The following is a 17,354-nucleotide window of genomic DNA, read 5'->3' on the forward strand; positions in this document are numbered from 1 at the left end:
GCACGTATGCTAAAGTTAGTGTGCATGTCAGGATGTTCAAAAAATGGACTGGGGTCAAGAGAATTACAATAATTACAGCGTCCACATGGTTTTGTGTGTTCAAGAGGCATTGACCATTCATCCCTTTTTGAATAACATAGCATTCTCCTTAAATTTAATTTGTTCCTATACAAAAAGAGGGTTTAGTCCCCACAAGTTTACCGATGGTGTCATCAGTACAGAGAATAGGCCAGTGTTTCGTAATAATATTCTTGATTGCTGGACAATCAGTACTATATGGTAAAGAAACCCTTACATGAGTTGATCTATCATCTCTACCATTGTCTGTTGTAACGGATCCACCAGTAATAACTGGTCCAAAATAAGGGGCTGCTCTGTTCAGTCTAAGTTTATTGACATCTAAGAGATTGGACTCAATCTCTTGTGAGCTATAGCCCTGTTCTTCTAGCCTTATCTTGAGGTCACTCACTTCATTTAGGAAGCCTTCTTCTGTGGCATTTAGCCTAGAGGTTCTCATCCCCTGGCCTGTAATGATATTCTTAAAAATATGCTGTGGGTGCATACTATCACGCTGTAATAGAGTATTAAAATAGCAAGGTTTCCTATAGACACCTGTATTAATCAAACCACATGCTAACTTTTCTATATACAAGTCAAGAAATTCTATCTTCTCTCTAGAATGATTCATACTGAAGGTTAAATAGCCAGTGAGGTTGTTCAATATAGTATGGAACACAAACAAATCATCAACACTGCCTCTCCATAAAACAAAAACATCATGTTATTAGCCATTGTTTGGAATACTCTTAGATTTTTGGCAGATGGATTGTGCAAAGAGTGAGCCAGAAGGACTCCTTTACCAGTGGTATCTCTTCCTTCGGGGGATAGGAACAGTGAGATTTTCAAGGCCCAAAGCAGGAAGGATTTATCTTTGATTTATAGTTTTAGGGATCTGTGTTTGGAAGTTAAAACTTTGATCTAACCAGACTCTCTTCTAAGGTAACTTTGAGGTTGCCTTGAATTGTATATTCCTGCGTGGAACATGGTTTTAGTTTATTTTGTGTTGGGAATACATTTCTTTTCATTGAGCCATTTGGAAAAATGTTTAAGATCATCTTCAAGATTTCATTTCATGGCCTCAGGTTTAGGGCCCGACCTGTAAAAGACCAATATCATCTGTGTATAATATTATATTGACTTGTGGGAAATAAGTGGAAGGCTACTGAGAAACAATGAGAAGAGCAGAGGTTCTAGACTTGATCCCTGTGGCACTCCTTTGCTGAGGGCAGAAGAGGCAGTGTAGGTCTTGCTTGTTTAGACTTTAAATTGTTGGTTATGTAGGAAATTTCTAAACCAAGGCAGAGAGAATGCTGAGTATTACCACAGGAGATAAGTGAGTTATATAGCAGGTTATGCCCACTATGTTGAAACCCCTGATAATATCAGCAAAGGCTGTGCCAGTGAACCATCCATGTCCATGTTTGAAATTATATCGTCAGTAAGAGCGAAAAATGTTGTCTCGATGCTGCTGCTGTTGCCAGATCAGTATCCATGATGTTTGGCAGTTAGTGTGATGGTTTTCTGGATGTAGTCAGAAAGTTGGGAGTAGACATAGGAGGACTGAAATTGGTTTTAAGTCTTTGGTTATGGAGAGTTGTGTGGTTTTAGGAACCAAGGTGATTAGTGCTTGTTTTCAGATGTCATTGTGTTGATAATTTGGCAGATAGCTGGTGGATGGAGTGAGGCATTTGCTCATGACATACGTCAATGAACCATGGAAGCAATTTGTCTTAGCCTAGGGAGATCTGAAGCATTATAGTTTGTCATTCTTTTTTGGTACTTTTGTTTAAGATAAAAGGAGGAGTGAAGAGACAAGGTGGAATGTTTATTTTGAATGTGTGGACGATATTAGTAAACTGTCAGAGGAAGTCCTGGGGTTAAGTGGGTTAAATTTGGATGTAATGGCATTGTCTGCTGGGTCAGATTTGATGGAGTTGCACCCTGTGATGCAGTTTACAAGTCTCAAGAATTGCTTGGGTTTGTTAATTAATCTATGCTGGAAATTTTGTAGATGGTTAGCTATATATTTTCAAATGTCTTTCTTGACTTGTTTTCTTAGTTTGGTGAAATGGTTCCTGTTTTTGTGTGGGATTTTGTTTCCAGGTGTACAAGGTATTGTATTAACCTATAGGGAGCTTTATGTTCTTTGCCATTCCATTGTTGAGAGGTGGCTTGGAAGAGGCATAGGTTTTTGGGAAGAATTGGTCTTGCAGGGAGAGGAGGGTGCTAGTGAGTGAAATGCCAAGGGAATTGGGACTGGTACATTGGAGAACGTATGCCCAGTTTGTAAGTTTAAGCTCCTTGATAAAAGCTGTGATGTTTTCCTGAGATTTGTGTCTAAAGGTTATTGTGGAGTGGAAATTGGTGCTTGGAAAAGAGCTTGAGAAATGTAAGGTTAATGTTAAAGTCACGTATTATTATTATATCTTGTTGTAGGGGTGGTGGAAAGTTGTACAGTATGTTTCTGGTAAGATAACCTGTGATGGGTTGGGTTCCTGTTTTGGGGGGTAGGGGGGTTGTGCTAGGCTATCGAGTTTCTCCATTTTGGTATGTGGATATTCTCTAGAGACCAGTTAGGGTCATGGTCATTTTCTAATTTGTTGTGAGCTATGAGGGTTGTTTTTATGTTGTTTTTCATTAGGCATGGTATTCCTCTTCCATGCCTAGCTCCGGGTCAACAGTTACTTTCATAATAATTGTAGTTTGGAATGTGGAATGAAAGATCATGGGCATCTGCTTTTAATCCACAGTTCTTTGACTCCCAGTCTATTGCAGTAGTGTAGTTCTAAAATTCTGGCTTGTTTTTATGCTTCCTACACTGAAGAGTATGAATTTAAATTGTTTTTAGTGTGTGGTAGTTTCATAGGTTCATGGGTTCATAGGTAAGTACTAGGCTAGCTGCCCTCGTGAACTATTTAATCTTAGCCAGCTACCTTTTTGTGATCAAAGTAACCCATCCCATTTGGTTAGAGACTGGCCTTACCCATCCCATGGTTGATAACTCTATATTACCCCTAATGAGAATAACTGGGATAATACCATACATAATTTGAGGGGACCCATGCATGGGATAAAGCATTTAGGAGCTGTCTCTGTACAGGGGACAGTTCTCAAGTACATTTTCTGTTTCTCATCCATAGATCTAAGTTGTGCTTGAATATAGACAGGGATGAACTATTTTTTATGTGGAGGAGGAGCCTGTTCCACAGCAGTGGTATTCTCTATGAGATATACCTGCCCCTCCAAACCATCCTGTTTCTGTAAAGTTTCTGATGCAGAGACTGTTAATAAGGACTATGACAAATATAGCAGATTTTAGGAATAAAGATATTTGTTTGGAGACTGACTGTTGATACTAAGTTGGGTGTTTGAATGGGTTAGTGTAATTATTGTGCTTTTATGTAATAGGGTTGGGAGGTTTAGAGATGTGAGGATGGAGTGTAGTTTGAGGTAGATGTGTGAAGTTTCTTTGCTTAAGTTGTTTAGAGATATCCGGTTGGGTAGGTAAGTTGATGGGCTGAGTAGACATGTTATATTGGAGAGAATGAGTGTTGTTTGAGAAATGTGTTGTGCTGGATTGGGATTAATTTGGAGTTCATTATAGCTGCAAGCTTTAAGAGGGAAGTGAAAGTACAGGGTAGGTGTTTATACGTTTGCTTTAAGGGGAGTGGCTGGGATTCAAAGTAGTGGTTTGATGGTGGTGATAGTGGTGGTAAAAAAATGAATGATTCAGGGGTGGCTGGAGAATTGAGGGTGGTAGGGAAAAGAGGCAAGTTAGAGCTGCTGCACTAGCAGTAGCCAATCAACGCACACATCTGCGTGGAGGATAGAGTACTTGGCTATGGCAAGAAGTCAACTAGTTCCTGTACAACAGCCAAATTTGTAAAAAAAAATGCTGCAGTGGGTTAAAGATCCATATTAAGTTGCTATCTGATTGCATGACACAGATTGAGAAACTGGAAGCTCGCAGAAGACAATCTTCTGTTCCCTTTAGTTTTGCTGGATTGAGAAAGGGCTAATGAATGAGTACTGACAATAATTTATACCTCTGTAGCAGTCCAAGTCCCTGGCCACATGGCCATAGGTCACTTAATTATATGAGAAAAAACAAAAAAGTTCATTCTTTTCTTCTTTTTTTTGAGAGAAGGGATTTAAACAAGCATTCACCTGGTGAGGCTGCTCTTACTGGTTATAATAGCAGTATACTAACAAGCATGTGTGTCCTGCACCTCAGAACAAAATCTTTTCTTAAGCAAGAACTGTTAATCTCTGCTATTGACATCATGTTATAAAATGGTTATGTGGTTACATATAATGGTTGTGTTGAAAATCTCAAGTTAATATAAAAAAATGGAATCAGTTCAGTTCTCAAGTGACGAACAGTTCTATAGTTTTTTTAGTGTTTTTCACCATTTTCAACATAGCACCATTCTGACATGTCTTAAATGTGATATTTGTAGTTTCAAAATTTTGTATGAAATATGTTTTAACATCTTTGGTGCAAAGTCATATTTTAAGTAATACATAACACCTTGTAGCATGGAGTCTGGTTGAGAAAATCATTTTGGATAGGATTCATAGAGCCATTAAAATACTGCTGCAGAAACAAAGCAGACTTTTGGCTGCAGCTCATTTTATCCGTGTGGAGTGGAGGAACTGGAGCACAACCACCAGAACCGATTCCAACAGTTTGCTGCAGTAAGTCAGCACCTGCAGAACTTACGTTTTACATCAGGCAGTCAGCAGTGTACTCTGCAGGTGTGGAGAACTACCAGCCATGCTGAAATTTGTTGCCATGACTACATGTTTGTAATTTAGAGCAGAAATCTAGCAAAAATGCTCGTTGTGACTGCATGTGCTGAACTAGGATCACAGGTCATGTCTACTATGAAATTAGCCTTTAAGAATCTTTGGGGTATATTCAGTTATGCTTTGCTTTGATTTTGCTGCTCGCCATAAGTGTTTGCAGTTCTGTTTGGAAAAAAAGTATTTCTGTTCACTTTCAGTAAAAGTATTGTTACAAAATGATTACAGAGTGAGCAATATTTATAAAAGTATTAGGTTTCTGAAACTTTGGGGAGCATTTTCAAAGGAGGCAGCAGGGTCTGCATCCAAGCATCGCATCCATTTGAAGATCTAATATTTTGCACTGGCTACAAGAGTATATAAAATTTTATTAAGACAGAATAAAAAAGATAAAGTTCTCCATGCATGTCACTGGTAACTGAATATCCTCTTGAGCTAATAGCTTTCATATGATACATATCTTGAATAATAATCTTTCATGTAAAGTTTGTCATACATTAATCTACGTGAGACAGAGATATGTACATTTAGTGGGAGTCCTGTTGTAGTGTTGTGACAAATTGTAAGTCATTGACTCCTTTTCATTGATTCCCTGATTTTATTTTAAACTACCCAATAAATTTGGTGAGATCATTTAACAGTGAAAATGCGGAGGTTTCTCCTTACCTCCAGTGTTGCATGATCATCAAGTCAGTATATTTAGTTTGGGTAGGTCCAGATGGGGTGTACCTCCCGGCAAAAATGCTGGGTTTTTTTTTCAGATTTTTTTGTTTCATTCAGTGATGTGCAACGTCAACTGCTTTTTTCAGCAAAGCAATTTAACAAAATGCGACCTGATGATCAGCCATAGAGCCAGTAAGGCAGCATGGCAGAACTATTGCACAGCACTTTGTAAAGCTGCAGCAGCTCTACTTCCTGTTGGGGTGCCAACTGTGTAACACCCAGTAGCTGTAAACAGTGACAGTAGATTCTTATTTCCCAGGGCCAGCTGCCACAGTGTATTAAGTTAAATGTTCTCTGTCTAACAAGTGTGATAATAAATACCACTAATATGGGGCCATATATCATTGATGTAACTGCCTCTACTTTAAGGCCTTTTATAATTGTAGAAAACACACCACTGCAAAAGCAGTAAAAAATGCTCAAAAAAACACAAAACACACACAGAGACTGGAGTAAATGGTCACCATCCAAACTTTACTGTGCACAGTAAAGTTTGGATAGTGACCGTTTACTCCAGTCTATGTGTGTGTTTTGTGGCTTTATTAATTGCACCAAAAATTCTTTGCAAACCTGTAAGTGCACTGAAGGATTATAGCAGAGCTGAGTGAAACATTGTTTGGACCTTTTCAGGATTAAACCCATTCTCACTGCTATATTGTCAATGTAAAACTACCTCAGGATTTCTTAAAAAAAGAATAGAAAGAGAAAGATTACAAGTGAGCTGCTGAATATCTACTGCGGTGGCTATAATATTCTTAATATTTCTTCTTTTCAGGTTTGTCGGGAGATTTCTTGCGTTCAGGTCGTTTTTCTGCTCGTACCATCAATGGAGCTTGGTCTGCCTGGACACCATGGACCCAGTGTAGCCGAGACTGTGATAGAGGCTTCAGAAGTCGAAAAAGAACTTGCAACAATCCGGAGCCAAAGTACGGTGGACTTCCCTGTCTGGGCCCACCAGTGGAATACCAGGAATGCAACATTGTGCCCTGTCCAGGTAAGTGACTTTAATATTTCAGTTGCTGTGGTGTTTTTCTTCTTTTCCTGTAGTATGCAGTACCTGATACTTTCTCACAGTGATTTGGATGCAAACTAAAAGGAAAGGGAGATATCTATGTATTCAGAGATGAAGGGCAGAATGCTGAACTCATTTTATGAATTATACGGAGACATAATATTTGATACTGCAACCTCAGGGCAAACTTTCAGTCAGTGTACTTCAAAAGATGTCAACATGTAAGAGTTCTACTGAAGTGAGTAAGGGAAGGGAAAAAGTTTTACACTGCCTTTAAGCTCCTGGGAAATATTCATCACTCCATCAACAAGGGGTGCTGGCTAAAAGAGAAGAGTTATGATACAAAAATTAAATTGTGTAGGTCTGTTTCTGGATCATTTAGCTTTAGGCTTTTCAATTCAAAGATTCAAAAAAATTACAAACTATTATATTCCAGTAGTAGGTAGATTCTGAGTGCACGCATTTGTTTTAAACACATTTACTGATACATTGCTAAGGCAAATAGGAATTAACTCAGTAGATAGTGAGGGCAGAAAATTAGTGCCGGTTTAGGGGAATGCAGTCACTAACAGTTTAGTATCTCAAAAAACAAAACAGGTTTCTACTTCCACACTTTGTAGACTGTAAATATGTTTTAGTTCAAAAAACATAGCTAATAAACAGACATTGTCATTTCAGTTCAGGGAAAAATAAATAAGTTCTCATGCAGATTTTGAACAGTAACAGCTGAGCCCTTCAGTTAAAGCAGAGAACTTCTTTCACAAGAAGGCCTTGTTTATCATTAGATCACAGTTGCAGTAGCCTAAGCTGTATGGGATGTATCCTGCCAAAATTAGATGTTTGGCCAGCTGCCAAAGGTTTAGGGTACCTTCCATGCACGCAGTGTCTGCAGTACTTGAGAGTGAGCTGGTATAAACGTAGATGTACTGGTGAGGAAAATCAAAACTTTCTAGCTGTTGAAGCTATGAGTAAGACTTGCCATTCACAACATCTTCACAGGATCCTCTGTCAACTAGGTTTGTCACTTAGGTAGATAACTACCCCATTGGAGATTTCCTTCCTATTTTTGTGAGAAAATTGTACCTGTTTTTTTTTTAATGCATTTATAGCTAAGCGAAAGTTGAAACGTTTGTGTGGTTGTAGATCACCACATGTCCTGTCTTTTTTGATTGGGGTGGAACATGATATTCAGTCCTGTTTTATCTCTATTTTTTATTCCAAAACTCTAAGGAGCAGACAGGATTCTTTATTACTACACTTAGAAAGGCAAAAATGTAAATATCTAACACAAAGTTGTTGAGCAGGTCTCAATTCCTTGGAAGTCCTACCTTTTGTCCCCAAGAAAAGTAAAGAAAAGAAAAGTTTGTAGCGATGCTTCATCCTCCATTCTAACACTCTCTTTGCCTGAACGTTCAGCTGATTAATCTGCTGTGGCCATATCTGAATTCTTGGAGTATCCTTTGTCTTCTCTCAGCTCATCTGGCATTGTTCCACATGAAGTCTACATGAAATTCTGGTTCAAGCAGACCACGTAACTAAAAATCACTCAGTGTATTAGTTCCACGGCAAAATAAAAAATGTTTTAGTACCACAACATGTACAAGTATATTTCACGGCAAGTAAAACAGAATCAAGTATGAAGCGCTTTTCGTCTGGTGTATTAACCAGACTTCATCAGATACGTTTAATTCTGCAGCAAATCCTGTTTTTAAACTTTACTAATTAAATCACATGACTCCCAAACCATTAAATAACATAATTAAGTCAATTGGGGTGTTTGTTTTCTTATATTACCCCATTCTTTCTTGTTTCAATGATGTTACCCTATCTGGTCATTTAACTGCATATTAAAACAAATATATATACATATGAATTTAAAATAAAATCTATAAAAACATATAATATATAAAAACATATAATAAATTAATAAAAAGCTGGACATATCTGGCACTGAGCTAAATTTATTTATTTATTTAGCTCAGTGCCAGATATGTCCAGCTTTTTACATTGGGGAAATGGACCGTAGGTTACGTGATAGAGTATATGAACATGCTTATGCTATTAATAAGCAAAAACAAGATAATGCCCTGGCTAGACATTGTGTGGAACATCCTAACTACTTATTTAAATTTAGGGCTATTGACCATATTTTAATAAATGAAAGGACTGGTCCATCAAGCCTATTTTTAGAAAAACTTGAATTGTTAAGGCAATTGAGACTTGACTCTTGCCATTTACCAGGGTTGAATGAAGTATGTTCGAACACTTGTGTGTTAAAACTTAAACGCTTGATGCGATAAAGTACTTGATTGAGCAGTTTCTAAAAAGTCATTTATTATATGTTTTTATACAGGTTTTATTTTATATTCATATGTATATATGTTTGTTTTAATATGCAGTTAATTGAGCAGATAGGGTGTAATATAAGAAAACAAATGCCCCAATTGACTTAATTATGTTATTTAATGGTTTGGGCATCATGTGATTTAATAAGTAAAGTTTAAAAAGAGGATTTGCTGCAGAATTAAATGTATCTGATGAAGTCTGGTTAATACACCAAACGAAAAGCGCTTCATACTTGATTCTGTTTCACTTGCCGTGGAATATATTTGTACTTGTGGTACTAAAACATTTTTTATTTTGCCGTGGAACTAATAAACTGAGTGATTTTTAGTTACGTGGTCTGCCTGAACCATAATTTTGTGTAGTCCTAGTTTGTACAGTCTTTCGTGCAGTACATTGTGAGTAGGACAGGCATGTTCTCAGAGACTGCTGAAATGCTCACCTTGAACAGCAAGAGAGCTCCTCTTGCCAGGAGTGGAGGAAGGGATGGACATCCATTCTTTGTAGACCCTTATGGAGGAGTTTGATACCAAGGAGATGGCCATATGTTGAAGTGCTCTTTTTCTTTCCAGACTTCCAGGAAATGGATGCATACGCTAGAGCACACATCTGCTTCTTTGATTCCTTCTTTGAAGAAATAAGAGAAAAAAGTTTTTCTTTTGCCAAAGGCCTTTCATTCCCTAGAGTCAGGGTCATCTCCTTAGTCAGAATGAAGATGATCCCTCTCCTCTTCAGATTCTGATATAAAGGAAGTGATATTGAAGTATGCCTCCCAGGTTTCTACTCTTAAGGATTGAAACAAAGGAAAATATGTCTTCAGATTCCCAAGTGACAGAATTGTTGTCATTTGCAGACTGAAAGAGTTATTTAATTGGAAATGGAAGGAAATTTCCGAGACTCAGTAGCGACATTATGATTTTTTGCAGGTTGATTCTTTTCAACCAGTGGTTATGCCTTTAGTTTTAGCTTCTCTGGAAGTTTAACGTCTTTAATGTCACCTTTGGTTCTCCAGATAGCCAGCCCCCAGCCCTCAGGAAATCTGACAAATTATACTAGGTTTTCTAAATTCACAAGTTAATTTTTTTTTTTAGAAATCTCAGGGCAAACCCTTTTGTATCACTCTTACAATAAACCTCTTCTAAACGTCTTATGGGTTCTAACCCCAATACCATTATAAAAAGATGGTAGATCCTTTGATACATTTGCTAAGAGGGTGGATACTATATCCAATTTAGCCTTCCAAACAGTTAACTGCCAAGCACATGTGACAAAGCTTCTCCTAACTTCCTTTCCACACTATCATTGGTTAAAAAGCATTCTCTCAGAATGCTGATGCTGTACCCAGAGCTGCTGCCACTGGGTCTGTTATGCAGAGATTTTTTTATCTCCACACAAAGAATTTACCAGAGGATATTAAGGCAGAAAATTTGAATGCACATCTAGATAAAGAAGTTCTGTTTGGCATGTCCTCTGCTGATTTCTCTAGAAATTTAACAAAATGAGGAAATTAATACAAGGGATTATTCAGATCTTTCAATCCCCCATCCCCAAATAAAACAGAAATTTTCCTTCTAGTCTAGATTCCATTAATAAAAAATGATTCAAGCAGTTAAGTAAAAGTCAGGGAAACAACCATTTTAAAAACCCATAGCAAGGTGGTTCCAAAGAGGAAGGAGGACCTTCCCCAAGTACAGTGGCAATCCAAAGTAGTAGATAGACTATGTCTCCCATCTATGCCCGCCCCTTTCCCACCCTGGCAACTCATTAAAGCTCATTTTGCACTGGGAGTTGTTTTAAAACTAGAGAAAATGCAATGTTTATGAGATCATCAGTACAAAATGAATGCATAAATATTAATGAAATTATGACAGTATTAAATTGTCTCAAATTACTGAACTATCTTTGAAGACAAGGACTTCTGTTAGTCATCACAGACAAGACCACAATCATGTGATATATAAACAAATGGGGGAGGGGAGCACATCTTACTCCCTACTAGCTTGGGAAATGGCTGTATAGATCACTCTACCCCTATAGGTTACTTACATTCCATCAGTGCAGAATTTTGTGGCAGACAAAAAGGACCAGGACAGACTTCCATGAATGGAAGTTATATTCTGGGGTCTTCCAGGAAACTTTCCACTACAAGTATAAACAAGTACAATACAAACACCCTACCTCCTTTCCCCTCGTTATTTTATGCCAAAGTGGTGGTCCACTGTCTTACCCTCTTCTCCTGGTATGTATTTTGTTGTCAGGGCTCTAGCTCCCTTGTTTCTGAGGCAACAAAGCATTGATTTTTGGTGCTCATACATCTATAAGTAGACCAGTTTGCTTTCAAGCTCTAACAGATGTAATGGCACATGGAAGGTGCGTTAAAGCATTGAAAACTAGCTGGATGCCTGATCCTTGTCAGGGTACATCATGTATAGTTAAGGCTACTGCAACAGTGATCTATTCAAACAGCTGCTATTATGGTAAGCTTGCTTACACAACTGTACTTTTCCTAGTGATTTCTGACTGCTACTGCAACACTGATCTATTCAAACAGCTGCTATTATGGTAAGCTTACTTACACAACTGTACTTTTCATAGTGATTTCTGACCTACATTATAACTTTGTTATATCAGGAATGGTTACAAGTAATTAGCTGATGCTCTTGACACTCCAAGTTGTGTACATTTCCTTGGCTTCAGTTGTACTCTTTCACTGAGATGTACACTTAAACTGAGATTAAATTGAGAATGTAGCACATTCCCTCATCTCAGATTTCAGAACATTTGCTGTTTATCATTTTCTGTTTTAAAATGTTTTATAAAGGTTATTAACCATGTAGACTTTTCCTGACTTTTTGTAAGTGTTAGATGCCTTATAGATTGCAGAGGCAGTTGGGTATATTCAGCGTTCAGAGACTGACTGGTTGCTAACATGCTTTGTAAGCAACTGCTTTTGTTTTATGGCTAATCTAGAGAAGGGTACTTTTTATTGTAATGGCTTCATTCATCATTTAGCATGCAATATGTTTTATTTGCTCAGTGTGTTTCAAGTGACAACATGATTTTTTAGATTGATACAAGTGACCACTCAAATCTTTACACTGGAAATTTGAAAGGAGAGCATAGCTGAGTCTGCAAGTTCCAGCTGTAACCGAGAAGTACACATTGATTGTTAGAAAAATTGCGGAAGAGACAAAGGCCAACTTATAGCAGTATATCTTCATTTAGAAGCCATTGATTGTAAAGGTTTCTTTTCTAACAGCTGATGATAAAGTTGCCAGCATTTGAGAGAAGATTTTATCTGAAGACGGCAGAAAAGATAATACTGTTTCTTTTTCTTAAACCATAAAATCTGATTTAATGTACACCTGCATTTAATATCTATATTTATATATTCATATACATGTTAATAATAAAAACAGTCCAGCAACAGCGGAAGAAACAAACCAATGAGCGACAAAGAAGTACAGCTGCACGTTTACGCTTTTTTTCCTCCATTTTTTTTCACTAACAACTGACAACCAAGGCATGTATGCAAGAACACCTTTTTAGCCTCCAGTACAATGTCTGTCTGCATGTTTAGCACATGCAGTATGTAAGAAGAAAAGATGAAGCTTCAAAGTCAAGGCCAGGTCTTGGCTGTTTTAACAGTAGACTGATGATCTGGGAAGTTTGGGTTTGAATCCTAGTAGACTGATGATCTGGGAAGTTTGGGTTTGAATCCTAGTTTGAAGCAAGTCATTCTTTAGTGCTGTGCTCCTAGACTTCAAGTAGAGCCTGTGTTTCAAAACAAATTCTAAATACTACAGCAGTCTATATTAGTTTCTGGTTCTGATGCACTTTGTCCTTTCCCCCACTTTGTCCAATTACTTGTATTAAAATCCAAAAAAGTGGAAAAAAAAACATAAAGTGGAATAAAAAAATGAAGATGGCACATTCATAGTCATTGCACACTTTTATCTCTCAAATTACAAAACAACTTAATGTTTATTTTATCATTTATTTTACATTTGTTGACCAGGAGTATCTGATTGGGCAGAAGCCCTTTTTCAGCAGAGGCCCGGGGAGAAAAGCTCCAAATTTTGCAAACAATTTTAAAATTCCAAGAAATTTAAGAAAATGTGTTCATGGTGAAAATGAAAATGTGAGTGTTTTTCCTGAAATAGTTTGCTGTAACATTTTGTAACGGGAAATGCATTAGTGGAAATCAGAAGTAGTAGTACTCACCACCTTGTTTAAGTAGCTTCTAAAAAAAGTTGTGATATCTTTAGATAATTTAAAGCTGTAATGGTCACCACTAACACATGACTAAACATATTTATAATTTCGTCACATTAAACCAAACATTAATTTGAACATATTTATGTAAGCAATGTCTTGATACTGATATTTTTTCTCAGTGGTTCAATTTCCATATCTTACTTATGCTAATATATTCATTCAATCTTACAAATGTTATTGGTTCTGATGAAGTTTCCTTTTGTAGAATGAGAGTTGGAAGTGCTTAATAAATATAAACAAAGTATCAGATTCTGTCTGTGGCAGTTTAAATAAATAATAAGACCATATAAATATATAATTACTTGTATTACTTCTGACTATAACTGTATGATTATTTGCATTACTTCTAATTATAAATATATGATTACTTGTGGTTATAAATGTATGATTTATTTTATTACTTCTACTTGCCATATGTTAGTATGTACTTTTTCATGGAATAACTGGGGGTCTAGGGTCTTATGACTGAGATGCTTGGTACTAAAAGATTTCACACTGAGCTGTATAATGAGTCTAAAACTACGTTTCCATTCCCATCAGTGCTAAATATTTACATATTTCATTTTTCACACCCAAACCCCCAAATGTTCCATTTAGCTGTTATTTATTCACCATTTTCTTGGTACGTTAATGTTTAATTTTGTTGGGTGAAATAATGTGCAATTTTATTTTAAAATGCAGCTTTAGAGTAGTATGTTTAGGTTTTGCAAATGAAGCTAGTTTTTATATTTTGTACTTTTAGATGAGTTTTTGTTTTTGTTTTTTTCCTTTTCCTTTCTTTCTTTCAACATTTGATTTGTTGGGAATATGTTGTCACTCTTTGAATTAATCTATGTGCCAGAGCACATGCTAGCAGCAATGGCAAGGGTAGATTTTTTGCTTTATTTTAGTATTTGGAATTTTATTATTTGATGGGAGTATTTATGTTTTTTATTTACTTTTTTGCTGTATTTAGTGGGTTTAGTTTAAAGGTTTGGAAGGAAATTGGTTTAATTTATGAACTGGAGTTGAGATCAGTGAAATGGATGTTCTTGTACCCATGGGGCTTTTCAAAGGCCATTGTCATATTTATTTATTTATTTTTATTTATTTTACATTTGTTAACCGGGGGTGTCTGACTGAGCCAAAAAAGCCCTTTTTCAGCAGAGGCCCAGGGAGAAAAGCTCCACAAAGAAAAATTGCAGATATTTTTAGTTATTTACACATGATCAGTATACACACAAATTACAAAAGACATGTTTTTACAGTGGTACGCGGCACATCAACAGTTACAGTGGAGAGAACAAACAAAAAAATATTAATTTAAAAATAAAGGAAATTAATAGATTTGTGGTGTACAGCTGAAATTTGGAACATAGGTAGAATACATACAGAGTACACAGGTACAATACATACATTATAGATTAGCCAGTGTTTGTGAGTAAGATTAAAAACTATTATAAAGTACTCTAGGTTTAGTATGTGTACCTTATCCACTTTCACTAGCCTGGGGAGCAATCATGGCACTGCCAACTTTGCTTGAGATGTTGCCTGATGAGGTCTTTAAAGGAGGCTTTGGATGATGTGTTTTGAATGCTAGTGGGGACAGAGTTCCATTTTTTAGCCACTGAACTACTATATAGCGCATCTCCAAAGCTATTATAGCTATTGGTGACTTCTAGTAGTAGTTTCCTTGATGATCTAAGAGGCCTTTTGGCTGAGTGATATTGTACTAGGTTTTTGAGGGCAGGACACTTATTGGGGAGGTAACAGATAGAATGACAGAGGCAGAGCTGATTGTAGGTTAGGGGGTTGGGCAGTTCAAGCCAGTGGAGCTGTCTCAAAGCAGTACAATGATAAGTTTTATATGAGCAATTTGCAGCAAAGCGGGCAATTCTGTTATAGCAGGCTTCCATTTTGCTTAGTTCAGTTTTGTTGAGATTAGTCAGAATGAGAGATGCATAGAGTAGGGTGGATAGAAGTTGGGAGTGAGCAATGGCTGATCTTGTGTTGTTGGTAAGAAATGGTTTGATACGGTAGAGTGATCCCAGTTTAACATGTACTTTTTTAATAGTTAAGTTGAGATGACTATCAAATTTTAGGTGGGAGTCTATGGTTATTCCCAATAGCTTAGCTTGTGCCACTGAAGTGATTGGAGTAGCATTTGTTGAGTAAATAGTGAATTGACTGTTATCAGTGTTTTGTTAAAACTGGTTATAATCATAAGCTGAGTTTTCTTTGGATTGAGGATAAGTTGGGCTTTAGTAAGGTAGTTTTCAATGTCAGAGAATGCTAGTTGAGTTGTTTACAGGAGGGTGCAGCACAGATTAAGGTAGTGTCATCTGCATACTGACTGATAGATGCATGTTGTGTGGAGGTATGGAGGTCATTTGTGAAGACTGTGAATAGTAGTGGTCCTAAGATGTCCCTGTGGGACTCCTGTAGTTATGGGCAACTGAAAAGAGAAAGTTTTCCCATTTCACAGCTAGGTACCTGTCAGTTAAGTAGCTTTAGAACCAGGTAAGAGTGGAATTTGATACATGATATTGGTTTCATTTGTTTAGCAGGATTTGGTGTGAGACTGTGTCAAATGCTTTGGATATATCCAAAAAAAGAGTTGACACCTGTAGGACTTCATTTTTGAGATGGTGTACTGTGTCTGTGAAGCAGAGGAGGGCTGTAGTGGTACTATGGGCAGGTCTGAAACCATGCTGAGTAGGTGACAGAATGTTGCTCTCTATGAGATAGTTTAGCATATGGGTATGGATGTATTTTCTAGGATTTTGGCCAGGGGGGAGAGTAAAGCAATGGGTCTGTAGTTATTAAGTTCAGAGGAGGTCCCGCCTTTATGTATGGGTGTAACATAGGATATTTTCCAGAGTTTGGGTACATAGTTTTCAACAACTGATCTCTTTATGAGAGTGGAGACTGGGATAGCAATAGCATCTGCTGTGAGTTTCAAGAAATAGCTGGGGAGTAGGTCGGCTGCTGTTGATGATGTTTTTAGTTTGGAGAGCATGCTTTTGATTGAAGTGGTGGAAACTGTTTTGAGGGTAAAGCTTATATTAGTGGTATTTGTGTTGGGGGGTATAGTGAGGAAAGAACTATCCTGTGATACTAAGGATAGAATTGAGTTCACAAAGTGGGAGTTGAATTGTGTTTCGATGGGAACTTTAGTGTCAGAGGTGGTTGGCTTGGAGGTAGCCTTTTGGGTGGATTTTAGTAGCTGGTTTACATTTTTCCAAAATTTTTGGGGGTTGTGTTGGTATTTAGTTTGTAATGTTGTATAATAGGATTTTTTGTCCAGCCTAATGCATTTTGTTGCACGGTTGCGCAGTTCTTGGTACTTAGTTAGGCTTTGTGTTTCTTTGTTTTTTTGATAGTAAAGCCAGGCAGTGTCTCTGGACTTGAGGATATGTTTGGTGTCTTTACTGAGCCAGGGGTTTATAGAGGTTCTAACCCTGATTTTGTGCAATGGAGCGACAGTGTCTAGGTGTTGTAGAAATGTTTTGTTGAAATATGCTACAACCTGGTCTAGTGGGACGGTTTTTAGGGGGGGGGGGTCCAGTCACAGTTACAGAGTAAAGTGTTGAGAACCTCAGGAGAGAATTTTTTTGTGTTTCTAGTGAATATATAAATGTTCATCGTGTTACACTGCTGCAGTCATCACACTTGGGTTATCTGCTGTCAGGCGGTCCCGCAGTCGGCCATAGTTCCAAAGTCTTGGTCCGGCGTCGGTTGCTGTCGCTTCTTCCCTGGTGTCAGTGCGACAGGGGTATAAAAGAGGCAGCCGACACCATCTTCTTCAGTCTTTCTTGCCGTGCAGTGCCCAAAGCAGAAGCAGTTCGCAAGTGCTGGTCGGCCGACTCCTGAGATTTTCAAATCGAATTTCAGACCGAAGTCTTCAATAAAGCTAAGTACCCCATTGGGGAACCTTTTCTTGCCTCAGTCCGATGTCAGAAAAAGTTAATAATTGCATTTCTTGTGGGAAGCAAATACCTCATAAGGATTTTCATTCTTATTGTATCCCTTGCCTAGGCCCAGACCACGACGTCACAGGTTGTCGGTTTTGTGCTAGGTTTGACAAACGGACTATTAAACGTTTGATTTCGCTCGACATTATTTTGGTAGAAAATTTAATTATACCATGCCA

General features: G+C 37.5%; 1 protein-coding gene across 2 annotated transcripts in view; it reads left to right on the forward strand.

Moving 5' to 3' along the window:
• SEMA5A (semaphorin 5A) overlaps positions 1 to 17,354 on the forward strand; it is a 2,688,572-nt gene that overhangs the window by 2,525,635 nt on the left and 145,583 nt on the right. For both annotated transcript variants that reach the window (XM_044064865.1, XM_044064863.1), the window contains one exon: positions 6,365 to 6,583. In XM_044064865.1, the coding sequence (XP_043920800.1) occupies positions 6,365 to 6,583 (219 nt within the window). The remainder of the gene's footprint in view (positions 1 to 6,364; positions 6,584 to 17,354) is intronic.

The sequence above is a fragment of the Protopterus annectens genome, chromosome 3.part0, assembly GCF_019279795.1.
Source record: "Protopterus annectens isolate FY-2018-M chromosome 3.part0, PAN1.0, whole genome shotgun sequence".
NCBI lineage: Eukaryota > Metazoa > Chordata > Ceratodontiformes > Protopteridae > Protopterus > Protopterus annectens.